At 43.7% G+C, this 25,340-nt stretch overlaps 1 protein-coding gene and 1 long non-coding RNA gene across 3 annotated transcripts; both read left to right on the top strand.

Moving 5' to 3' along the window:
* Nucleotides 1–880: 880 nt before the first annotated feature.
* On the top strand, nucleotides 881–12,553 carry TAGLN3 (transgelin 3). 2 transcript variants are annotated; one of them, XM_040568840.1, is made up of 5 exons: nucleotides 881–1,198; nucleotides 1,599–1,828; nucleotides 2,703–2,877; nucleotides 7,732–7,834; nucleotides 11,994–12,553. In XM_040568840.1, the coding sequence occupies exons 2-5, from the start codon at nucleotides 1,649–1,651 to the stop codon at nucleotides 12,133–12,135; spliced, it is 600 nt and encodes a 199-aa protein (XP_040424774.1). In that variant the 5' UTR covers nucleotides 881–1,198; nucleotides 1,599–1,648; the 3' UTR covers nucleotides 12,136–12,553. The 2 variants fall into 2 exon arrangements, with proteins under 2 accessions (XP_040424774.1, XP_040424765.1); XM_040568831.1 differs by having other exon boundaries at nucleotides 888–1,198; nucleotides 1,647–1,828; nucleotides 11,994–12,189.
* Nucleotides 12,554–18,635: 6,082 nt separating this feature from the next.
* Nucleotides 18,636–22,241, top strand: LOC121075387. The gene is made up of 3 exons (XR_005822947.1): nucleotides 18,636–19,128; nucleotides 20,823–20,895; nucleotides 21,759–22,241. It is a non-coding gene; the product is annotated as an uncharacterized LOC121075387 (long non-coding RNA).
* Nucleotides 22,242–25,340: the final 3,099 nt, after the last annotated feature.

Genomic DNA, 25,340 nt, shown 5'->3' with positions numbered 1-25,340 from the left:
TGTACAAGGAGCTGTACCTCTTTCCTCCTTTTTTTTTTTTTTTAAGGCAGCAGCAGGCATTTTGTTGGCAAAGCTGACTGTGAATCCACCTTGGGTTTATCGATCTCCTTTCATACCCAGCTGAACATGATTCATTTGTCAAATGGGAGCCATTTCGTAGCTGGGCTGATGTGAATGAAAGACATTTGACAGCCTGGTGCAACTCAGAGAGGAGCAAAATGATTTTGTTTAATAAAGAATAAATCTGCATAAATGGGACCTGAAAAGAAGTCTCTTGTCTTAACCCTTTCCTTCCCTCCCCTCCCGGCACTGCAGTGGTATAACCAAAATTTAAACATCCCTACATGGCCAGAGCTCCCTCGCTATCACTGTAGGTATGCTGACTCATATCAGCAGAAAATATGAACCTTGTGCTTTGCAGAATGTTTGCTGTTTTTTAGTGATTCTCCTTTGGTTTTAATGGTTTAACTTGTTTTCTTGGGATGCTATTTAATAGCCTAAAAAGTGATAGAGTGATGGTAATATTCTACTGCAAGCTTTCTCTTCCTTGACTTTCGATCCTATTATCCTCTTGTTGAAACTTTTTATGAGCACTTGAGCAGGGAAGAGGAGAAATTTTTTTTCATATGCTAAGCTTGTTAGCATCTTGATGCAGAACAGGGAGAAAAAGGGTTTGCTTCTGCTTTGTGATTAAAAATCCATGAGATGTGTACAAATTTCTGTTGCCTTTGCTTAACAGAGCATCTGGTGAAGTCCCTCTGTTTGTACTGCTAACTATCAGGCACTGGGATGCTCGATGTAGTTTGGTTTGATACAGACTAGGTGGAGTAAAACTGAGTCTGAACAGCACAAGGCTGAGAAAACACGCCTGAGAGCGGGCTGCAGATGGGCAAGATAAACAGGCTCCCCTGGCTGTGACTGAGTAGGCAGGCCTCTTTATGGCTCTTAGCAACGCCCCTGCTCTGACCCTCCTCATATGTGAGGGAAATCAAATCAATACACCCGTCTTCAAACCACGATGCTGCAGCAGCAGCAGGGCATTGTGGCAGTCTTCATCTCTTAAATTCGTCGTCGCCTTTCAGCTCGCCGATCTCTGAATATCCATCCCTGCATCACTGCTGAAGACGAACCTGACTGCATCTCTGAAAGGATTCCTCGGGCTCCCATGTATAACCTCCTCCTTATTGGCAAACATTAGGTAGGCGATTTTCAAGTGCTTCTGGATTTGCAGGCGGCTTTTAACATTGATCCGAGAACCCTATTGTATTCTCTGTAATCAGAGTGCAAGCCTCTCTCTAAAACCTTCCCTGCTTTAAATCTTCCTTTTCATCTTCTGTGTTTGTGGTTGGGCTAGGGGAGTGTATTTCTGTTTTTTTCCTTTTTTTTTTTTTCCCTCTCTCTTTTTTTTAATGTTGTGGCTGATGTGTGCTTTTGGAAAAGGATATTCCCCCCCTTGGTCCCTCCCCTGTTCTGCAGAACAGCTATAAGAGGTGCCATACGATTACCTTCAGTGTCGATGAACAACTGTTCGACTGCCTAACCTATAGGGCAGGCTGTTCACTCTTTCATTCTTTAATTTTCCGGTGCCTTCTTCAAAGCTGCAGACCAGGATCTTGCCCGCTAACTAAGTTCCGCTTTGGTTCCAGAGATGGCTAACAGAGGACCAAGCTATGGCTTAAGCCGAGAAGTTCAGGAAAAGATTGAACAAAAATATGACCCGGAATTAGAGTCCAGGCTGGTGAACTGGATTATTGTACAGTGTGGAGAACAGATAGAGCACCCTCCTCCTGGAAGGCAGCATTTTCAGACCTGGTTGATGGATGGAACGGTAAGCGTCCTGTCTAATTCTGCATCTCCATGACTTTATGTGCACAGTGAATTTGTATTTATTATCATGTGTCCTTATTTTCAGTGTTCATCTTGGCTAAACTGGTCTGTGCTCATGGCCAGTGCAGAAATGTGTATCTTAGCATCTGAGTGATGCCCTTTTGACTGGGCATCTTAATCTGGGAAAATAATTATTCTACCAGTGTACTGGGATTAGTACAGTGCTTATGATTCCTGTGAGTCATGCACATTATATATGAGTATGACTCATTCCTTCAGAGCCTTTTCTCATGCAGTTAAATGAGATCTGTTTTTAAAATTAGATGTACAATTTTGTCTTCAAGAAATAATCATTGTCGACATAAAAAAGCGGATGTAGAAAATTTGATGGACTGGTTTATGTCATAACTGTTTTCTTGTTTGGGAGTCATTCTGTAGCTAAAACGTCGTATTCTGTTGGTTTACTGAACAACAGGCAGATGCTGCTGTTTGCAGTGGGCTGTAGGAATACGCTAATCATTGAATCTCTGCCAAAGTGACTGTAACAGTATTTCAATTGACATGGCTTATTTTTTTGGCTCAGGCATGTGGTTTCTTCTCAGTCATTATATAACCTTTACCAGTGATTGCTTTGTTGTCTCTAGCAGATTAGGATTTATTTGGTCAGGCTATTGCCATCAGTTAATGAAATCTCTAATGCATTTCTAATATACTTTGATTATTATCAATTCTCTTCTTTGTTTTTGATAAAAGAAATTATGTCCCTGACAGAAACCGGCCAGGTCAAAAACATTTTGCAGCATCGTTTCATGTGCAGAAATTGCCTTCTACTTTGGTGACTTCTTCCTACTTCTGTTTCTGTGTTTCTCTCTCAGCTGTTATGCAAGTTAATAAACAGTTTACATCCAAAGGGAAATGAGCCCATTGCAAAGATCTCTGAATCAAAAATGGCTTTCAAGCAGATGGAACAAATTTCCCAGTTCTTAAAAGCTGCTGAAATCTACGGAGTAAGAACAACAGATATTTTCCAGACGGTGGATTTGTGGGAAGGTAAAAATAATAAACTGGAAGTCAGTTTGCAATCTTCATTTTACTTTGCTTTGATGTGTTGTAATGGTGCATTTTGTCTAAGGCATATTCTCTAATATAATTATCTTTTGTTTCTGTTTGCCTTATCTCATTACCGTGTTCTTCCGGTGGTGCATTATTTCCTCTGAGAGATTTATATTACCCTGAGGGCATAATGGAGCTTTTCCAAGCTCATGTGTTATCCAAAGGCCCATCATTCTGACAGACATCTGCAGACCTAATAAAACAAATGCTCTCTGTGCTAATTATTTCCAAGTAAATAACTTCTAATAGCAAGTACGGAAAACCGTTATTTTGTGACGACAAGCTTTTACTGCAGTTTTCAAATTATAAGCAAAGCTCAAATTAGAGCTATAAAATGCATTGCCAGGAGAAGATATGTCTCTGTAGAGCTAATGAAGGCTCATCTATGACTAGCGAGAAGCAGAAACCACTGCTATCATCATGTTAGCTGAGCATCTCTCTGCAACAGTACAATCTTTCTAGAAAGGTCACTATGGCAACAGCAAAAAATCTAGAGTGCCCCTGTAGCTTTGTAGAAAGCCAGGTGAAGGTTCTCTCCATCCCATGCGCGAAGTGTGTTCCAGTTGCAGGACAGCTGAGTCACTTCTGGTGCGATGCACCCCTTCCTGGTGCTCTAGCAAAATACACGCTGTATCCCGCATCTCTCTGGGTAAGGTGATGCAAAATGCTTCGTGTAAGGGCTCAGAGCAAAGACAGCACCAGGGCAGAGAAAAGCAGGTGTGCAGAGAAGTGAAAGGGGGAGAAATCTGCCAAGAAAATGAAATGGTGAAAGGAGGAGAACAATCCATGGAGAAAGCTGGTCAGTATAGTTAGTGCAGGAATGTATGTGGAGCGAAAAGAGTGGGTTCTGTTTCCACAGGCTGTTGGGATATGTGGAAAGATCACTCCTCTGAAGGACAGCTCAAGGCACAAAGGAGAAGGGAGCTCTGTGCAGATGAGTTAGAGGGGAAGGATATGCTGACAGCTGGCATTGCTGGGATCTGTGATGTTCTCAGGGTACCGGATTTACTTGGCAGGTCCCACCTTGGGCACAAGGGCTGGATTGTTTCTTCCAGGTCAGTGTTTTATGTTTCATCCAATCCACCTTTAAATGAAGGGATTTTTACTTCCCTGGAGTAACACCCTTCTCCCCAGCCTGGCAGGCTGTTGAAAGGGAAACTCCATCTATCTCGTGAAGGATGATAACAGCTCATTTCAGAGGTTTTCCTTTGCTGTCATCTGCATCTTGTAATGGCTTTGCACAATGAAAATGAAAGAACAATATGCTGATCTTTATGATGAAAAGCACTTGCTTTTAAGAGAAAAAACTCCTCAAGGTGGTAGCTCTCATCTCATTTTCTTGCTTTCCCTCATCACCTTTCTTCAGCAGATGTAAGGGAAAAAACCGGTAACTTCCAGATGCCAGAAAGTCAAAACACAACTCAAAACCCAGGAGTGAGACATACGGGACTTTTCTCCAATGTTGTTTTAGGACTTCCCAAAACCAATGTGCGTCTCCTCGCTTCCCCATTCTCTTTGTATCCCTCCCGCTGCTCATTTCAGTGCTGAGATGAAACAGCATGTCTCTCCAGGAGTGAGTCCGTGCGAGCTTCTTGCGTCTAACCATAGCTCTGACCTCTAGCATCTGTGCTGCCTCGGGGCTGGAGCAGCTGAACCTGGCTGCATTAGCTAGACAGAGAGGACGGTATCTTTTTCACTGTTTCATAATTACAGTACTTCTAAGCTTCATAAAATATTTCCAGGCCACAACCTGTTTAAAAAGAGAGGGGACATCAGTGTATGTTTATAGGGAAAGGAAATTACGTGTGTCTGACAAAACAGTTTCTCTCTGGCACTGATTGTTTTCCGAGATCTTTTGCTTTGAGATTCTTAGTAATGATTAATGAAAATGTTTTAGTATGCAGTCTGCTGTTGGCTGTTTCAAACTCACTCGGTCCGTCTGTTGTATTTTTCTTCACCTCTGTGACTTCTCGGTCCAAGAGAGCTGTCACCTCTTTTGGTCCTTTCTTAAACGTACCGGGCTGAGCAGCTTTCCCTAGTCCATGCCCAAGAGAAGGATGTTCGCTGTTTTTTACAGACACCTCCCAGGTATGTTTCCACATGGGTAAGAGGCAGATGTAACTCTGGATGCTTGCCCAGCCTGCACAAAGCAGCATTTCGGGGATACAGAGCAGAACAGTTCTGCCTCTGTGGGTCCGGGCCTTCCCCTTTGTGTGCCTGGAGAGGAAGGCCTTCAGGCCAGGTTTCCCCCAGAGAGAGAGGGCACCCCAAGAAAGAAGTGACCGGAGGCCCCCTCCTCCTCTACAAGACCCTGTATGAGGCTGTGCCATTCAGAGCACACCACGAAGGACGGGATGGTGAGTGTCACAAGACGACAGAGACTCGGGGTCGTTCCTCGCCCGCAGCATCTCTCGCACGCATCGCGGGGGCCCTGCGAAGCGGGGCCTCGGCCGCTGCTTTGTTTCGTCACGTGGCACCAGGCTCCTGCTTGGGCCCTTTTTCCCCTGCTGCGTCTCCCCCTCGCTGCTGACAGATAAAGTGGAGCGTGGAGCGTGGGGGAGGCTGCCAGATGGCTCCGCCGGGCTGATCGTGATGTTTTGCTACCCGTCTTTTGTTTCTCTTTTTTTTTTTTTTTTTTTTTTGTCTCTGTGTGTTCGCCATCATTATTCAGCTCATTCACTTTCAAATCCTTTTTCTACATCCTTTTTCATCCCAGTCAGTTACCATGCTCCTCATTACACGGGAGGCATCCCGAGGACGTTATGTGTGGCATCTGTTACAGCATATGGTACATCCCCTGCTTCGGGCAGCTCTGAGTCCCCGCCTCACGCTGCTCCGTGTGTGCCTGCATACGTGCGAGATATCGGGCTCTCCGGCGGCCCTCTCTGAAGCAGGGACCCCATCCGACACAGTCTGCATTGACAAACACAGCAAAGCAAGGACTCTGGATGGCTGACAATTTGTTTTCTGCACACATGGTCCCCCGCGGAGAGGATTCCTGTAAACTTTAATAGGCTGTATGGCTGCCGCGGTTGGAAGCTGCTAGACGTTTTCAGCTTTAGGGTGCCTCCGTCACCTCAGCCAGTGCTATACACACTTAGGTTTGTGTGAAATGGAGCCCTGAGATTCATCTGCCCACAATCAGGGCTATGTGTACCATAAACACATAGTCACTTTCCTGTGTGCTCCAGCTAGTCTACGATGCTCTTCATTAATATCCATCCACTGGAGGTATTTCCGAAGTCTGTTGTCATAGTCATGTCTTGAGTATCACGTGGTTTGTGTGTTTTTGGGAGTAACTCATTTCCTTATGTGAAAAACTTGCACTCAACATCAGATCCGTTAACTAGAAATGTGATTTCAGGAAAGAGGAAGAACTGAAAAAGAAAGGAAGGGAGGGGAGTCGTGGAAACAGTAAAGGAGGCATTTCAGAAGAAGGGAGATGCAAAAGATGTATGAGACAAGTTCCGATAACTTATCACCCGTCACCATTGGATAGACATAAGTCAACTCCTAGTGAAGCTGAGTTGTTCATTTTTGCTAGAAAGTTTTCCAAAAGTTACCCTGTTTGGACTGAGTAATGAGTTAGAGTCTGCCTGGTTTTATTTGCTGTTTTATGTTCTCTGCCCTTTTCTCACCAAGTGGCAAAATGCGGGAGAAGAACCAAGAAAATAGGAAAAATCTTCATTTTTAAAAAAATCACTTTTTTAATTAATTGGAGGAATCAACAGAAGATACTGATGCAAAAGGAAAATTTATTTTTTATCTTTATTTTGGAAGGAGGGACAGGAGGAGTGGATACAATTTTTTAAAATGAAAAAAAAAATGTTGGCAGTGGGAATAGCAACCTCTTTTGAAAATACATTTCAAGGAGCCATCTTGGAAACTTGGTGAATTTTAGGGTATTTGGAAAGCATGCACCCAACCAAATGATAGGCAAGTTCACCCCTCCCACTATAGATGGGAAATTATCCCCTGAGAAGCTTTTCTCTCTCCACTGTTTTTTGGGGGAACCCGAACAACTAGTGGAGACCAGATACGGAACTTCTACTTGGGTAAAGATGGGGTGAGCCCTGACTTCTCAAAATGAGGAATGAAGTGGGATTAGGTAAGGTGGGAGAATGTGGAAGGATAGTGAAAGTCAGGACTGGATGTCAGGAACTGAAGGTACGAAAGTGCAGAGCATCGACTTTTGGCAGCCTGTGAAAGGAAGCCAGTAGGGAGGATTTGGGGAGTGATTTGAGGAGTAATTTGGGAAGGGCTGATTCAAGTTATCTGCACAGGACCTCTCCAGGACTGCCAGGAATTCTGTCAGCAGAGGGACAGTCTGGAATTGCTGGTGGCTAGATAGTGGGATTGGTTTACAGGTGGAGAAGCTGAGGCACAGAACAGTTATTTGCCACATAGCTCTCCTTCAGCCACGTTTTACTGAGTGTATTACCATTCCCTGTATGCCAAAGTGACCTCTTCTAAAGACAAAATTTCTGCCAATGCAATTATCTAGAAGGACTTAAAACAACATGGGGGAAGGCATTAAAATAGCCTGGAAGCCTGGCAATGCCTGAATAGTTAAGTTTTGCTCTAGCATGATCCCTCTGACTTTTAACAAGCTTTTGCACGTCAGCACCTTCATTTGAGCAACTCTAAAATAGCATTTATAATGCTGTTAATGTTGTTGTTCAGGGGAGCCGAGGGAAATAGTTAATACATTGGATGATATTGTTTGTCAGTGTGCCAAGCTATTTGTTGTGCAAGGATTTCTTATATTGTTTTCACTGTTTGGCTCTCCAGGGAAGGATATGGCAGCAGTGCAGAGAACCTTAATGGCCCTAGGCAGTTTGGCGGTCACCAAGGATGATGGATGCTACAAAGGGGATCCATCCTGGTTTCACAGGTAACACCCAAAGCACAGCTTCCCAGAGCTGTCTTCCATGGGAAGATGGTAATGCTCTCTATCTTTAGACTATGAAGAAATTTACTGGGGAAGGAAAGGAAGAATCTTTCCACCATTTCCTTGTAATGCAGAGATTTTCTCTCTGGACTCTAGATGAGGAAAACAAATACCCAACCAGGCAGCAGCATTTTCTGCCTTTCACTGGTTCCCAGCTTATCAACACCACTGTCAGGACCATGCCTAACCATACCTCGTCGGCCTGAAGTTATGCTAGGGCTGCTGGGGAGGAGCCTTGTGGGAGCAGTGCAGTGCGTCCATGCTGCTGCCTTTTCTCAGGTAGCCGTCTTCATCCCACCTTATGTGTCCCTCCTGCCCTGGGGCTGGGAAAGCACTTTTGGTACCAGGACTATGGAGCTCCTCGCCTATGGCTCCAGCTCTGGGTTCCTCCTGGAGGAAGCCCTTTATATCGAGGCTGCTAGGAGGCTGTGTTGGCATGGATGTCTGTGTGCACACATGGGGACCCTACTGGGACTGCACACAGGGAGGAGTGCAGCATCCCACTTTGGGGATATTTGCAGCACATCCATCTTGCTGTGCAAGGTGCCAACACTGATCGCTGAAGAGGCAAAATTTTCTTATCCCCTGACATTATCCCTGCCTCTTAGTCCTTGGAAGGAGAGCAATAAAACTTAGGAAATTCAGCCACCAGTTTCGATGACATTCATCTGTTTAGCAGCTTCAGCTAATCTTCTATATCCATTTATGAAGAAAAGGGAATTAAAGTGGCAGCAGCTGTGCAGATGTGTGTGTCCTAAGAGTAGCTGGCAGGAAAGGTGACATTTTGCCCCACATCAGATAACATACAGCCTCATGAAGAGAAGGCTGTCTTATATGTCAGCAAACCCCCACATGGAGAGACATGCTGAGAACATAACCCTTTACCTAGCAAAGAGCAGACAAGGAGTCTCTTTCCATTTTTTCTTCAAACCTAAATTGATTTCCTTCCCTGGTCACTTTTAATCTTGTGGAGTAGCACTTATCTGGGAAGAATTCTCTGTCTTGGCTAAGATGTTTATTTGCTCTAAAGCGCCGTTTATTTTGGCTCGGAAGGCTGAGAAGAAGGACAGGAAGAAAAGGAAATCCTCCCACAGTTAGCCCTCCTGTCCCACAGGCATGGTATTGAAATGAGATTCCTCCATCCAAGAGTATTTCTAATACTGAAATGACTGAAGCGTATTAGTAAAAGAAGTGCTGCCTCCTGGTCATCGTTTTCTTTGAATTTTCTAATGTCTAGGTGAGGATCAGCAAAAACAAAGCAAACTTCACTTTGTTTGTCTTGAAGCTTGAGCTGGTTCAATTGAGGCTAAAGGAAACTTGAATTTTAGGTGAACAACTGAAAACTCCTATACATTCTTCATATGAAATTAGTTTAAATTTACATAATACAGTCCACAAAGATTTGTATTTACTGAATATAATTGGTTTTAAAATTCAAATCCAGTTACAAGCTTTAATATAAACCAGACGTGAAATCACTATGACCCAGACAGGCTTATTTGTTTTATGTAACTACAACAAATTCCTACATGGAAAAATTAATTTTAATCTGGGCTCTTAATTGTGGGTGGGAAGAGTTTTTTTTGGCGTAATTGGAGACACGATCACCTCCCTCCTCCCCTAGCTGTCTGCCCTGCCTGTGCTGTATGGATAACCAACGCATATGTACTGCAGTCCCTGAAAGACTGTTTTGTAGCTGCTGCCTTCAGGAAAACTGGTGTTATTTCTATAAGGAAATAACATATGGCAGGTCAGGAGCTGTTTTCTGAGTAGCTTAACCACCCCTTCAGGCAGACCAAGACCCTCACTACCACCCAGTGTTAGTCATGAGTCAGGGCTGTCAGGCTGATCCTTAATCACCTTAAACTGAATTGAAAGATGTCAAGATGAAGTGGAATAAGAATATCCACACATGAATCTGCAGTGATCAAGATACCCCCACACTTGGGCTAAGCTTTTAAATTTCCATTGCCAGTGTCTCTCATGCCCACTTCATTGGGCCTGGTTGTCCTTTCCTTGTGTGTCCTGGTGAGCTTTGTGGATCCACAGCTGTTTATCTTGTGGGTTGGCAGCCTTGAGCGCTGATGCAAAGCTGGCATAAGAAGTTAACAAGTCTGTGTGGTGGTATCATGTGCTCACATGGTGGTAAGGGTGACGGCAGAGAGGCCAAACACAGCTTGTAGTAGTGTGAGGCTTTGAGGGGAGTAGGCTTGCCCTCACCTGCTATTCTACAGTGTCATTTAAGGCCATTTCTATTAACTTAAAAGCAAATATTAAGTACATGTTGTTATCTGTAAGGTCATAGTAGACTAAGGGCGGTGCTTATGATCATAAAAATAACACTAGATGATACAAACTGTACAAATAATCATCTTTTATTAGCCTATCCAGACTTCCTTTTGGTTCTCTCTCTCTCTCTGATATCTTATTTGCAATTCTCATTTCCTGATCATAGATAGTTACATATCAACTTTCTGTGGAATTACTCCTTGGCACAGCTGAAAAGTCTGTGAGGGGAAAAAAAATAGAAAGTGTTCCTGGGATTTTAATTAAATAAAGGCAGACGCAGCAAACCTGAGATTGAGTTAAGTCATAGGAGTAGTTCCAAAAACATCCTCTCTCAGAGATCCTGGCAGTGGTTCACTGCCTGTGTAAGGATTCTGGAAAAGACATTTAGCAGCAGGGAGACAGGGTGGCTTTCTGAGGCGCACCAAGTCCTGCATGCCTCCCTCCAGAGTGGCATGCTTTCTGGGAAGAGCTCTGGGCCTGAGATCCTGTGGTGGGCCTCTATAAACCCTCGTATTAGTCTGTGCATTAACATCAGAGATGCAATGAAGAACAACAACCAGTTGGCTGGTTGTCTGTGGCTGTTCCTTAACTTTCTGCTTTGCTTTCATGAACGTGGGCTCCTCTCCTGCGATGTCCTGAACGCCCTGAGCCCAGCAGAGAGCTTAAGTGCTCTTCTGGACACAAGCCATGGCGCTCAGCACAGTACTGGACAGACCCTCACAGAGGATGGCGTTGATGGCTTGCAATCACAGCAGACACCTAATCTAGCATTCCCATCTAGTGGTGGGGTGGGGAGAGGAGGGGAATTGCAATGTGATGCCGTATTGCGGGGCAAGGTGATCCCAAGATAAACAGACACAGCAGGCAGACAGATTGTACCTGGGTGGGAGCTGACTGAAAGCCTCCCTCCCTTTGGGCCTCGGCCGCAGCAACAGACTGATCCTCCTCTTGTCTAAGTGGCTTGTTTTCCCCACCTTGCTTAAAAGAAAGATTAATCAAGTACAAACTTTTGTGCTTAACAGAGGCTTGACAGCCACTTCTGTCCCCAGAACTATTTTGAGGGAAAAGAGACTCCTTTTAAGGTCCAACAAATGTTCATTGATCTAAAAGGCTTTTGAGACCACTAGGACCAAACAAATGTGGTCAGTGCGTTTTGACAGAAGATAAAGGACTGGCATACAGTTAAGACACAGGTGCAAAGGCCAAAGTCTTTAGAGGAGAGAGATCTGGAAATGGCAACAGGGCAATTGTTCTGTCCTGCAGGCAACCATCATCCACTCTTGTGAAAATGAGCAAGTCACTTGTCTGCCCCATTGTTTCTTTGTGTACATCCAGCTCGCATTTACTGCACTGAAGTGAATTATGCCAATGTATACTGTTGCTCTGGATGGATATCAGACTGTATTCAGGCACAGATAAGTATCTCAGTGATCAGATCCCACAGACCACAGCTTTTAAGAGCAACAGGGCATAACACAAACTTAAGCCTATTATGAGTGTTTTATACAGCATTACATAAATATTTTACCTGTCACAGCTGCTGGGGAAGCTATAACCCTGGGGGTCTTGAGTAAGAGGTACAGTGAAATTCTGAAGTAGTGTGGGTTTGACTAGAGTATTGCTTCTAACTGCAGGAAAGCAATTAGCGCAGCCAGTATTGTCTGCCCTGTGGGATGGTGCAAATGAAGTATTGCATTACAAGGGGAACATCTGTTAACACGAGCCAATTTCAGATTGCTTTTCACGATCATCTGGGCATCTGCAGAATGACCGCATGTGTGTGTGTGTTGCTTTTTTGTGTGCATCTGGACAGGAAAGCACAGCAGAATCGACGAGGATTTTCAGAAGAGCAGCTTCGTCAGGGACAGAACGTAATAGGCCTTCAGATGGGCAGCAACAAAGGAGCTTCACAGTCGGGTATGACAGGCTATGGCATGCCAAGGCAGATTATCTAAAAGCACCTCTGTCTGTAGAGAAAACACTCCTTCTGCAGCATGGTCTGTTTAACAGAAAAACAAAAAAGAAAAAAAAAAAAGAAAAAAAAAGCTCATTAGTTCTCTTTCTGCCTGGTTTTTCATATTTAACGCTCTCTAAGATTTGAGGTATTTTTGGTTTGGTTTGTTTTATTTGCAGCCGCAAGAGTTCATCTAGGAACTTGAGTTTTCGTGGTGTTGTGTGTCAGTTCACAGCACGTGCGCACTGCTGCCTCCTACTTTTCACTTCTGAACTATGCAAAGACAATTATTCTGTATTAATTTATTTGCAGTGTTATCTTCCATGTTTGTCTCACACCACTCTTGTATCTCAACCAGTAACCTCGTTCTTCAATTCAGTGATGATATTGTTTGACCTAAGAATAAAGACATTAAAACACATCTCAGACTCGTTCTTTAAAGGAAGTAAAAGCAATGCAAACCAACCACCACGTGGTACAGTGCTGAGAAGTTAAATGTTTTGATTGCTCAGTGTGTCTTGCCTCTAACCAAATACCTTCTCTGTGTGACTCCTTGCTATGCGTTTACAATCTGTTATATGTTCAATCTGGTGTTTATCTAAAGGCACACCCACTATGTTTTCCTAGAAACGCTCACAAAAAAGATATATTACCTGTTGAGTCTGAAACGTGTAGTTCCTCCCAATTTAGCTCGGATTTACCTTCACCTAGAGTGATGGGTTGACTCCAGCCAGCAGCCAAGCACACCCAGACCCCTTTCCCGCAGGATGGGGAGAAAATAAAAGGCAAGAAAACTGGTGAATCAAGCTAGCTTTTTCTTCCCCTATTAAACTGATTCTGAGTGTGAAAGCAAAGCAAAATAAGAATTTTATTCGCTACTTCCCATCAGCAGGCAGCTATTTAGCCACTTCCTGGAAAGTTGGCCCTCAGAACATGTGATGGTTATTTGGAAAGACAGATGCTATAACCACAGACATCCCCACTTCCTCCTCCTTTTCCTGAGCTTTTGTTGCTGAGCACAGAACCTTTTGAAACAGAAAATCCCCTCGGCCAAGTTGGGTCTGCTGTCCTACCTGTGTCCCATCCCAACTACTTGTCCATCCCCAGCTGTGGGAGTAGAATAAGAAAAAGAGAATGAGGCACTTGTACTTGACATTGTACAAGCACTGTTCAACAACAGCCAAAGCACAGGTGTGTTATCAACACTGTTTTAGTCACCAATCCCAAACACACCACCGTAAGGGCTGCTGCGAAGAACGTCAACTCCGTCCCAGACAGAGCTGGTTCAGCCAGCAACAGATGAGTCTTCATGAATGCAACGCAATCCCCAGCGAGTTCTTCACTCTGAAAGGAAACTCTGTTGGAGGTGAGAACAGATTTTACTTTGTGGTAATTGATGTTGTATCAAACAAAATGCTGCAAACTAAGGAGTGTTTTAAACACAAAGGAAGAAACAGAAGAGATGTGCCAGAAGGCTTCAGACTTTAAAGTCATTTGTAGTTCAAATTCAAAGAGTTTGTTATGCTCACCTGTTGTAAATTTGTCTGGTCATTCATTTTGGGACAGTTTGCTGGAGAACCAGTAGGGACTGCTTTCTCGCATGGTCATCTGGCCACAGGAGCTCACCAGAGAAGTTCACCTGCTCATTAGTGCAGGTTGCCTTGCAGATACATGACACATATACTCAGGGGACACAATATTTTCTCTGTAGTTTTTTTTTTTTCCTATTGATAACTATCTCTGTCAGCTTCACTTGCAAAGTCCTATCACTTCTTCCCTCCAGGCAAGTAGGAAAGGAAATGTGATAATCAAACTTTGTGAGATTTTTTACTCATAACAGAATTCCAAGAAGGCCTGAAGGCACAATCTCTGGAAAGATAACAAATGAACGGGCATTTGTTCTGACCGCTATCTGAGTGCCTAAGTGCATACATAGGGGTGACTTCCGTCCATTTGTTGCTGCCTTAGGTCTGAACCTAGTGGCACACGGTGATATCTAGTTGTCCACTAAGCAGTCCTGGAGCTGATGACACACAGATTGACATGACTTCAAAAGTTTCTACCAGCACATAAACTGAAGACGTCATTCTCCTATCTCAGATTAAGCTCTGGTCTCCCTGTCAGGAGCGTGGGATTAATACCTACCCACTTAATGCAAGCTTTGATGCACTATGGAGCATAGCAAGTGAGAACTGATGTAAAGGTCACATCATGTGCTTGGGGCCAAGCTAATCTATAGCAGCTGCTTATGAAAAGGCCTTGCCCACACTTGTACCTCCTCTTAAACCTGCTAGGGCATCTTGGCTTTTCCACTGTGCTCTTGTCAAGCACGTTTTTGGATGTTTGCTACTGGCTTAGGGCTACTTTTCTGTTACTGAGGTGAATTAGCTCAGTCCAGGAGCAGATGACCACCTGAGATAATGTATCTGGGGCTAGGAGCTCACCCTGCAGCTGTGGTGGGAGGTTAGCTCAGCGCAAAGTATAACATGTACATTCTCCCTATATACTACTTTAGGTGTAATGTGAATAGGATAAAAATTTTCTTACTGAAAGCAAATAAAATGATTAAGAAAAAACAAAATTCACTGAACTTCTCTAGGCTGACAAGACAACCTCACCTTGGAGAACGCAAACATGAAAAGCAGCTATCCTCCCCTCACAGAGACTAGAAAGTCACAGCTGTGACAGACAAAACGGCTGTATTGTCATCAGATGGATGAGAGGAGCTGGAAGACCTGCCATGTGGGTAAGAGAGGCTCACAGCCTGACCCCTCTGCCCCACACCATCCCCACAGGGAGCACAACCTGCAGAAGCCATCTTTGAGTTTGCCAGCTTGGGTCCCTCCCCTCCATTTGGCTAAAGAATTGTCATCCTGTATGTCCTTCTCTCTGGAAGCACCATTTTAAGTGTCACGTGCCAATTGCATTCACAAGGGCACACCACTGGCTTTCTGCCTTCCTGACACCACACTATGGCATCCCTGGTCGGCCCTTCTTTGTCAGATTTTCTTCCTGAGCTCGCAGCCAGCAGAGGGGATGGGACCAAATGCAGCTCCCACCTCAACACAGCAGGCAGACCTCCTGGCAGAGCAGCAGACAACTTATCCCAGTGCTCTGCCTCTGGCAGTGGCAAAAACAGAGGCTACTTAGAGAGATCGCTGGAGCCCGGCTGCTTTCTCTGGCCACTGTCCTTTGCTCTCCATCTGCATCTGCAGTTGTTGCAATAAGGCACGGCGCAGCAAAAGAAAGACCATGCACCAATGAAATGTCCTGTCATCAAAGCTATGTTCCCTAATTAAATGTGCTTTCATTAGGTTTGGCAGTCTGATGGCCTCACTGAGGTTATAGAAAACATTGTATGCTTGCACAGTGAAAAGACAGCAAGTTTAACACCCCATATAAGCAACAAGAACTAGGGCTCCAGGAAACAAAATCTGCAAGCTGTGGCTGCACACACAGGACCTGTTTAGTATGGGAACAATGCTATCGAGTGATACCTGGAATCTGGCCTTTACCCCAGCTCACAACAACCACTTTCATCACCTAAAACCGTCAAACTAATCTGGCTATCTAGCTATTAATATCTGGCAGGAGGTGCTCCGAAGGTTAACCTTATCTTTCCGTGTTCCCATATGATGATACAGAAATACTAACATTATTATTAATTAAATATTAACATGGTCTGGATTTTATGTCTCCCTAGTAAAACATCCTTGCCACCAAGTTTACGAACATCTTAAGCTAAGAAGTAAATTAATATAGCACAAGGCTAGTTTAGTAACAAAGATGACAGGAAACATTATGGCTTTTCTTATATTAACAATAAATCACTGTAAGCTTGCTTCTATTGCATCAAAAACACTTAGGCGGGTCTCCCACAAGCCTAATTAGTCTCTATGACAACCTTCTGCATTATTCCTACTAAAAGCCTGCATATGCATTAGCAATGCATTCATGTTGTCAATGGTAGAGATGCACTCAAGAAATGTCAAATGCTGCACACACACTGGTTATAATTATGCTCATGTTCAGCAATTCATAAATCACAGAGAACTGAAAGCTCTCAGACGGCATGGTATGGGGCGGGGGGCTGAAATGTGAATGAAATGTGAACTTGGTTTCACAAAGGGAGGAAAAGAAGAGCAAGAGCTTTGAGCATGTACTGAAGGGAGTGGTGTGACGGTGTGCCTGGGGGTGTGTGTTTAGCTCTGTTATATATTAGCCGAGCAACACCTCACTTCAGGCTGTGTACTCAATTTAACAGCAAGTATGAGCAAAGGTAGACCCTCTTACACATTGCCTATAACCCTTTGTGAAGCCTGGCTGTATCTTGAACAGCTACCCCGGTTAAAAGAAACACAAAATATTTTTGTGAGCAAGTGCTTTAAATGTCATCCCCCCCCAGCAGCAGGCAGGACCAGTAACACCAGAAGCATTGCTGCCTCTGTGCTTTAGGCATTTATCCGCCTTCATGAAGGTTTCATGACTGTGACCTCATTAAGGACAATTGCTCGGTAATTTCTTTTTAATGTTAAGGTGGCATCTAATGGCCTCCTGAAAGAATGTTCCACAGGCATGTGAGTGAGGAAAGCCACACACCTGAGTGTGGAATCCAAGTTTATCCCCATTTGGAATGAGAGCAGAAAGAAAATGCAACAAATAAAGTCAATATTAAGTTCAGTTGGCTCAATTAAGCTGGAGCTTGAGGACTATTAGGCTAACACAATGTGGCATGTTTTAAATAGAAACCAGTGAGGGTGAATGGCATGAAGAGACTTTTCTCTTCAGTAAACCTGCCTGTGGCATTGCTTTGCGCGTGCCTGTGCTGAGCAGCACCCCCGTGCTCCGTGAGGAGAACTGGCTGCCAGCAGGCAGCTGCCCTCGCCGGGGGTTCACAGTCTGTCCACCGCCAGTCCAGGTGAAGGCCACTTGCCTTCCTGGCTGCTGAGGCTAAAACAGAGCCACCAGGAAGGAAGGACAAGGGCTCAGTGCATCAGTTTCATTTCCATGGCTGTAATCGATTGCATTTGGCTCCAGCTGCACTGTCTGAAGTCGCTGCTTGGGCCTCTCTTGTATGAAAGCACTTAATGCTGACGCTCTGAGCAGCTCAGGCACTAACAGGATCGGTGGTACGCAAGTATATCCTAACAGAAACGAGCTTTATATGTGCTGAGAAGGGCAGTGAGCACCTTGAGTGATGAAAGAAGTTCAGCCACTTGCACCGAGCCCACCCTGTGGCTGCCGTGGTGTTTCCTGAGGCAGGCAGTGAGGGTCTCCGGGTGGGCAAAGCAAATCCCCAAACCCCCATCCCCAAACACACAGGGAGAGGAACTGGCAATCCTGTTGGCATTTATCTCTGGAAATCTGTATGTTTTTGACAGGAAACCTGTGGTTTGCCTCTCAGTGGGTCTTGCTGCTCTGCAGAAAAGGCCAGTTGTATGGCCACAAGGACAGCACAGGCGATTATTAAGGAAAGAAGCACAGTGACCAGCTCTCCCCACTCGAACAAGTACATTTAACTACTTAAACTTCACTGAGATCGTTCCTCCCACCCAAATCTCAAATAAAAACACTACAGCTCTGTGACTAAGCCCGAGCAATAGAAATTCATGAGGTAAAATGGGAGGAAAGTATTAACTATTACAGTGGGGGAAAATCACAGCCTTGGATGGGAGGTAATTCTTCTGCTCTCATCCTGCAGTGCTCATGTGACAACAGAGCGCATGATGCTGTGACATTCAAGTGAAGATATAATGCTGTTTCTCGTATACAGAAATAAATTTATCTGCGGTCCTGTTGGATTTATAAAGGAAATTAGAGTGGTGACCTTTCTCCCTAATGAAATTTCTATGAAATGGCTCACTTTGCTAGAAACGTTACTCGGTTATTTGGCATGACTAAATCCCATGCCCCAGTGGGTCGGTGCTCTGCAGCCTGCGTGGCGGGGCTGAAGCATGTGCCCAGGCTCAGGAGCGATGCTCAGCATCACAAGTGAGTGCCCTGCTCTGCCCTGGCCCAAGGAGGCAGCACTGGAAGAGCGAGCAGGCATGGCCAGGTACCTGGCTGCAGCCTGTCAGAGACAGAAAAATGGACATCTCCAAACCCAATTTTAATAAAGGGTATGTGTTTTTGTCTTGTCAATAAAGATGCCAGGTGCATGAGAGCTTGTGTGTTTGCACAATCATCTAAATATTTTGTTTCTCTCATTTTTTTTATGAAGGCACAGAAAGAGAGAAGGAAAAACATGTGCAGTGATTGTTGATAGGAGCAGGTTTTGCATTAGTGTTATTATGAGTCAACGTTTCGTGCCGAGTATCTTTGTATTAGCTCCCACACATAACAGATAAAAGGTAGCTCTGCCGCTTCCAGTTCCTTCCAACACACATCCCTGTAGATGCGATCAGTTCTTAAAGACGCTCACGCGCCTCGCCCCATGGATGTGCCTTAACTGCAAAGGGTTGCTGAGCATCTGACCAGTCTTTGTGGGTTCAGCCCTTGGTTTAAGGGGACAAGAACACTTCTCCATCTTTTGGGGAAGTGTCACATCCATACGGGTCTGGCATTAAAGTGCTTGGATGCTAGTGCAGCCTCTGTTTTGAGACAAATAGAAAATCAGTACTTCAGGTAGAGCCTTGGAAGGCATAAGAGGGATGTCAAATATTGTCTGTGTGCCGGGAGTGATTGTCATTTCCTGATACCCTCTGGAGAGACCTTTTCCCCTCAACTGCCACAACAGAACAGATAAATCAAACAGTACGTTACTATTGCGGCGGTAGTATTAAATCAAAGCAGCATTTCTTGTATTCCCACCTGCCTCAGATGTGTATTTGGGAAAACTGTCTACAGCTGGGCCCCCACATTAGTAGCAGCTGGAGAAGGTTTAGCTGGTGAAAAGTCAGAGTTTAAAAAAAATCTGTAGTTTGGTGGAGTTGCTTGCTAGATCATATGAAGAAAATACAGTGAAAGGTTTAGGCCTCATCTTAAGAAAGATAAGGTAAGGTAAGTAACATTCAGGGTCTTGTGCATCTCCTGAACTATATTTCTTTTTTCCTGTAGTGTAAAGACAGTTTTCCTTGGGTGGCACAGCACGGGCAGGAGCTGCTGGGAATGCAGCAAAGCAGCTGCTAATCCTTCTTGGCTGTTTGTTATTAAGTGCATTTTATTGCTGGAAGTTGATGGAATAGCTATTAACCAGGAGCAGCATGGCTGCTGCTGAAAATGAAGCAAGTAGGAGTGAGGCTGTGTGTAGACATCTGTCTCCTGAGTTCCTCTGGTCCTTGTGGGAACTGCTGGTGGCAGAGGACAGCTGGTCCCTGGGGCAAGGCTCGCACCAGGGTGTGCTGACTGCCACCATCAAGGTCAGCAGAGTGAGTTTTAAGGAACAGATCTGTGGTTCCTAAGTCACAGCAATTATTTTTCAGGTGCCTATGTGTTCAGTCTAGGTCCCCATCATTTGTATCAAAGGGATCTATTCTTTAAGATATTTTTAATGTAACTAAGAAGTGTTTTTGCTTGAAACTGAAATCCTAGTGTGTGTTTTGGAAGTGATTTGTGTAGCTCTGGAGGTCTTACTTGAAAATAAAAGTTATTTTTTGTATAAAACACGTTACTTTCCTGCTGTGAAATGTTTAGTTATTTTCATTGTTCCCCCAGACCTGTTACCATAGTCTGAGCTGTTTTGTGGTGAGGTGCCAAGTACAATGAAAACAGAGATAATTTTTTCTTTTTGTATTAATAAGTCAACTTATTGCTATAACCTGTCTGCAAACAAAGAGAAGTATTATATGAAGGTGACTGTTGGGGTAGGTTTCTATGTTTTCTGGATACCCCCACATGTTACCAGTTGACTAGAAGTCAGTAGAGGGGGAAAAAAAAAAAAAGTAATGCATTTGTAGTAAGTGGTTATTTTTCTTTTTATACTACTCCTTTTTCCTTTATATACTTGGTGTAGGATGAGGACAAAAAAACAAGAAAAATAATGTTGACAATAAAATTCAGCAGCGTCTGTGTCCTGTAAAATGAAGCCATGAATGATTAAACTGTTTCTGTGTTGTTTGCTTTTTTTGAAGTGGGAGTTGTAAAATAAACGCAAGCCATAGGACTGCAGTGTCACTGGAGCAGGCTGCATATGTGAACTTCACTTTAGCAGAATGTGTTCTGTATTTAAAATGTCTGCCTCTGTGTAACATGATGAGTCCCTTAAGAACTACCTTCTGCAGTTGCTCTGTGAATTTGCTCTCCCACCAGAGTCAAGTACATCTAGCCAAATTGGATTATTACAAGGAGATAAATGGGCCCAGGGAACAGTTAATTGGAGGAATGATGATGTTTGTGTCCTTCAACTGAGTGCAAACACTGTCCTCTATAAAAGTGGGAGGTATGGAGGAAGGAGGTTTCAGTTTTGAATGTTTTCTGCTTTCTTTAAGTGGCTGTGTGCTAGCTGTAATGGGATGAATCATAAACCTTAGGGTTCATCTAGAATCAATCTTTAGTTTCGAAGACAGTTTTGGCAAATGTTAGCTACTTCATAGCAATTTTAAAATAAAAGCAGTGATTTGTTCTTGTATTTTAGGATAATTTTCTTAAAATGATATTGCTAGTTTCATCTGTACTCTAGGTATAAGATTCACAGTTGAAGCCATCTGAGAGCCATTAGCATGCTTTAAGCTTAAAAACCTTTCTTTGCAGTGCTATTTTTGGAGTCTCAGAATCTGAAAATGGAGGATGGGAACAGCTGGATTTCTTTGCTTGCAGTGACAAGGTGAGCTGTGAACCCCAAGGAAAACACTGTGCACGGCAGAGCATGGACAGAATTGAACTGCAGTGCTTGTGACTCCCATATATGAGGGGTGATGCATGCAACACCCCATAATGGGCAAATAAAACCAAGGCATTATTTTGATTCCTAGACTCCTTGTTTTAGATTTGAAAAGGGCAATGGGGAGAATGGTCTGACAGGAAAGAAAAACCTGAAAGCAAACACTTCATACCTGCTACTGAAATGCCTGTTTTATAAGCGTTGGGGCTTTTTTGGGAAGAGGAAGAAGGAAAAAAAAAAAGTCAAATTAGGAAGTAAATTAATTAGAAGAACAGATGGATTTAAATTTACCTTTCCAGTGAGGAGGCTTGGAAGAGACTTTGAAACACAGGGAAAGATGGGCAGAGGAAAATGTTTCAGGGGAAATAAGACTAGAGTGGAGGGGATTGCTAGGAGGGGGAACCAGATGCCCTTTATGAAAAAAGGAGGATCCCCACCTTTGCGAGGTGGAGATGAATGACCTCTGCAGATGGAAACATAAAACAGTCAGACTTAATGTCATCAATACCACTCCTTCTGTCATTGCAGATCATTAAGGGTCTTGAATTTGATTTGTCCCTTTGGCCAACGCTTGTATATTTCCAGTTAATATTGCTGATTTAAGCCTATGTTTAGCAAGTGAGGGTGAAGGTTCTGTCATCTTGGCTGGCAATGAGGGAGGGCGGATCTTGGTGTGCATTAGTGGGAAGTTGCTCATAGCAGAGACCGGTAATGTACCTTGCTTGAAGAGAACTGGCACTTGTTTGTTTACTTGGCTGTCTAAAAATAAGACTGAAAGCACAGCAAAATGAATGTGCTCTTTCTAGAGCCTCACCTCTGTGCAGGCGAAGCTGCTCTGCTGTGTGAGCTGTCCCCATGTTTGGTGGGAGCTACTGATCTGAAGAAACAGTGGACAGCAAGAGCCCATCAGAGCGTCTTTATTCTGAGATTTACCTCATTCATGAGTGTCTATCAATCAAAAGGAAACCAGAACCTCCAAAAGAACAGTGTGGGGTTGTCTTTTTTTTCTTCCCTGAAACCATTTTGCTCCTTGAGGTGAGGAAAATTAACTCCAAAAATAGCTCCTTATAGAACATTACTTATGAGCTGGGTGCTTGTAACTACACTTTGTCCTTTGAGATAAAGGTTGTGGCTATTGCTTGGTGTTTTACAGAATGAATCATGTTTTCTCCTTTGGGATTCTTTAAAAATGGAAGTCACTTCTGAGATGCACTGTGGTGTCTGGGAGTCCTTTAAAATCATTAGGAGGAGAAAATGAAATGTATTATGAAGATTTTTTTGAAGAAAAAAAAACCTTCATTTTTCCAACAAAATGAAAATTTCCCCAATCTCCCCCAAGAAACGCAGGGAAATTGGAGTCTAAATCTTTTCTTCTTAAAACATGTGGATATGGAGCGTTTGTGGATATGAAGGAAAGTCCAGGACAAATTCAGACATATGGTCTCTTGAACATGAAACCAATAAAACAATCACTTCAGCATAAGCATGTGAGTGTAGTGGGGCCCGTACAGCTGCCTTCTGGTAATGGTTCTGCAGGAGGATCTTTGGACAGCCCTACATGTTACTTCTTACTGACAAGACTGAGAGACGAGGTGCCATTAGGCTATGCAAGGTCTTAAGCTCTGCAAGGATGGGTCAAGGCTGTCCATGTAAAAGCATATGCACTTCTTGCCTTACTTGGGTTGTTATGTGGCCATGGCAGTAAAAGCTGTTAGGAGGATGGCTCTCTCAGCATCTCAGATGATCCTAAATTGTTTCTCCCTTTCTTTTGACTTCATAAAACAGCACGAGGAATCTATCTTGCCTGATAAAATAAATCCCCTACAGATTTGGAGAGACAAAAAGTAGGAAGATGACTAATCAACCTGGAAGTGTGTATAAGATGCTCCCTGTGTCTGGAGGCCGAAGCACAGAAGCTCAAATCTGTTCTGTAGCAAGGTAGGAACACCAGAGTCTCATTGGGTTTGTGTATTATAGTACACAAAGGATTCAACATGGGGACCTTTGCTTTTCAGACAGCAAAAAACAATGAAATTTTGCTACAGCAGGCAAATGTAGTTTGTGACCAACTAGGCACTGTGCTCACAGACACATGATTTATGTCTGTTTTGTGGTTAACCTTTTGATCCTCAAGTACTGATCCTTAAAGAAATTTCAGGTGGCTCCCCCAGTTTGGCAAACTGCTGATCAGACTTGTTTCCCTAATGGTCTTCTATAGCTCCACTTTACCTTTTGTGATGTATCAGCTCTAATACTGACAGGGCTGAACCTCAGGCTCTTTATCTGAAAGAAGATGGAATACGGAGTAGGGATTGCTTCGGAAAAGGAAATATGAAGTGTTTTAACTTCAGGTAGACCTTCTGTCCACAGCGCTGTCTCAAGCAGCGTTGCTGAGAGATGTTGTGTTACACAGCTCCATCAATCAACAGTGCTGGAGGAAGGCACGCAGCTACCTTGAGTTTAGGCTGTATGGAGGCCCAAGGCCTTCTCTCTCCTAAACTTCCACACAGCAGGCTCTAAAGGTAAAAACAAAACAAAAAAGCCCAGAGCTGTAGTTCAAAACACGGTATCAGTTTTTAGGCAGGAATGTGATGGCATCTCAAACAGAGCCAACAGGGCTGTAGCTCTCCCTTGTGCAAACAGCTCTTCAATTCTTGCAACTTTGTCATTCAACCATGAGTGCATAAGGACACTGTCATAGGTAGGTCATGACCAAATCTGATGTTTTGAATCCTTTCTGCTGTAAGCAACGTACCAATGGTCTTCTCTATAATGTAGAACCTAGAAGCAGACAGAGGAGAAACAAATACAGCTCATAGGGATCACAGTAACAAGTTTGGTATTTAGACTTGCATTTTTGTTTGTATTAGTCCAGATTCTCTTAACTTCTGCCTGTTATCACACTGCAGTCAGCCAAGCTGGTGAGTTTAAGAGCCCTTAATGAAGATTACTGCTCCTGCAGCTCAGAGCTGTTGCCTGCAAGTACTCAAAGATGTCAAGGTCAGGGGGGATTGCACTGATCTAGCTAGAACATCAGGAACATCTCTGGGGAAAAAACAAGTTTGAACCTAGAATGCGTGATTTAGTGAATTGGAGTCAGTGCAATTCTTGGTTAGGTACAAATCAAACACTAAAACCACCTTTGCCTAAACTTTTCCTAGCCAAATTGATGATGCCAACTTCCTGGTGTCCATCCCTATTAATTAAAGGACTGAAAAACATACTTAACCTCAGTAGGTCTCTTTGATAAGTAATGATAGCTATCAAACCTCTGGTGGATGAGGGATGACACCAGCAGTGTCGGTGACCCCCGAGTCACTTCTAAGGGGCTGTAAGTTGAGCTGCCCAATAATCCCTGAATGAAGAGGTTGAAACTGAGTGAAATTGCTTGTTTAAAACTTGGAAGAGAAAATCTGTTTAATAGCAGGTAAATTTGCATTAGTTGCTTTAAAACCAAAACGGCTTAAAATAGCAAGTGCTTGTTGTAGGCTGTTACTGTCTGGATGATAAGTGTCACAAGACACTGAGACCAGATAGAGTGGGGAGAAAAGGTGGTGTAGGTAACCCAAATGCCATGCTGAATTCTTTTAGGTGGAAAAAATGGAGCCAGAAAAAGTCCCCCCCGCTTTTGTTCCATCCTCCTATTTGTAATATAATCAGAGAAATAGAAACGAGGTGAAAGGCCAAGACTGAAAGCAAGGGGCTTGGACATGTTTCTGAAAGACAGAGGAAGATGAGTTAAATTTCTCATGCTGTGTTTTTCTTATGGGTCATCGAATATATTCCCTGCTTAATTGCAAGGAAAACACAACCGTGGAAAGGCACAACAGCAGGTTACATTGCCATTTAATGGCGAACTTGATTTGTGGCTAATGGGTAACTAGGCTGGCAGGAGGATTGTGGAGGCTTTGGGCCTAGTGCTCACTGGGGGAGATGCTGCAGTCCTAGTAAGTGATGCTTCTTTCATTCTCTTACACTAAACAATTACCTCTTTTCAGCTGGGCATGCATTAAGGCAACTGACTGCTAGCTATAAAAGTCTGGGAAGAGTGATACTTACCTTCCATGTGGCACATAGGTTTTGATGATGGTACTTTGACTTCACCAGTCAAATTCTCCTCAGTCCTGGCCTATACAAGAACATGAGACTGAGCACTCGGATAGATGGGAGCTTGCACATCAGCACATACCATCACCTCGAAGCTACAAATGTTGTTTGTGCTTGGCTGAAGTGCTGCCACAGCTTGACTTCTGTAGAAGGTGCTATCACTGGCTTCAGCTCTAGGTGTACCAGGTTAACCTTAATATTGGAGAAATCCCATGGTTTTATTTTTTAGAGGGACAACATATTCTAGCACTAGGATAATCTAGTAGAATGATGTATTCTGC

The sequence above is a fragment of the Cygnus olor genome, chromosome 1 (assembly GCF_009769625.2).
Source record: "Cygnus olor isolate bCygOlo1 chromosome 1, bCygOlo1.pri.v2, whole genome shotgun sequence".
Taxonomy (NCBI): domain Eukaryota; kingdom Metazoa; phylum Chordata; class Aves; order Anseriformes; family Anatidae; genus Cygnus; species Cygnus olor.
This window is presented reverse-complemented; position numbering and strand designations above follow the sequence as displayed.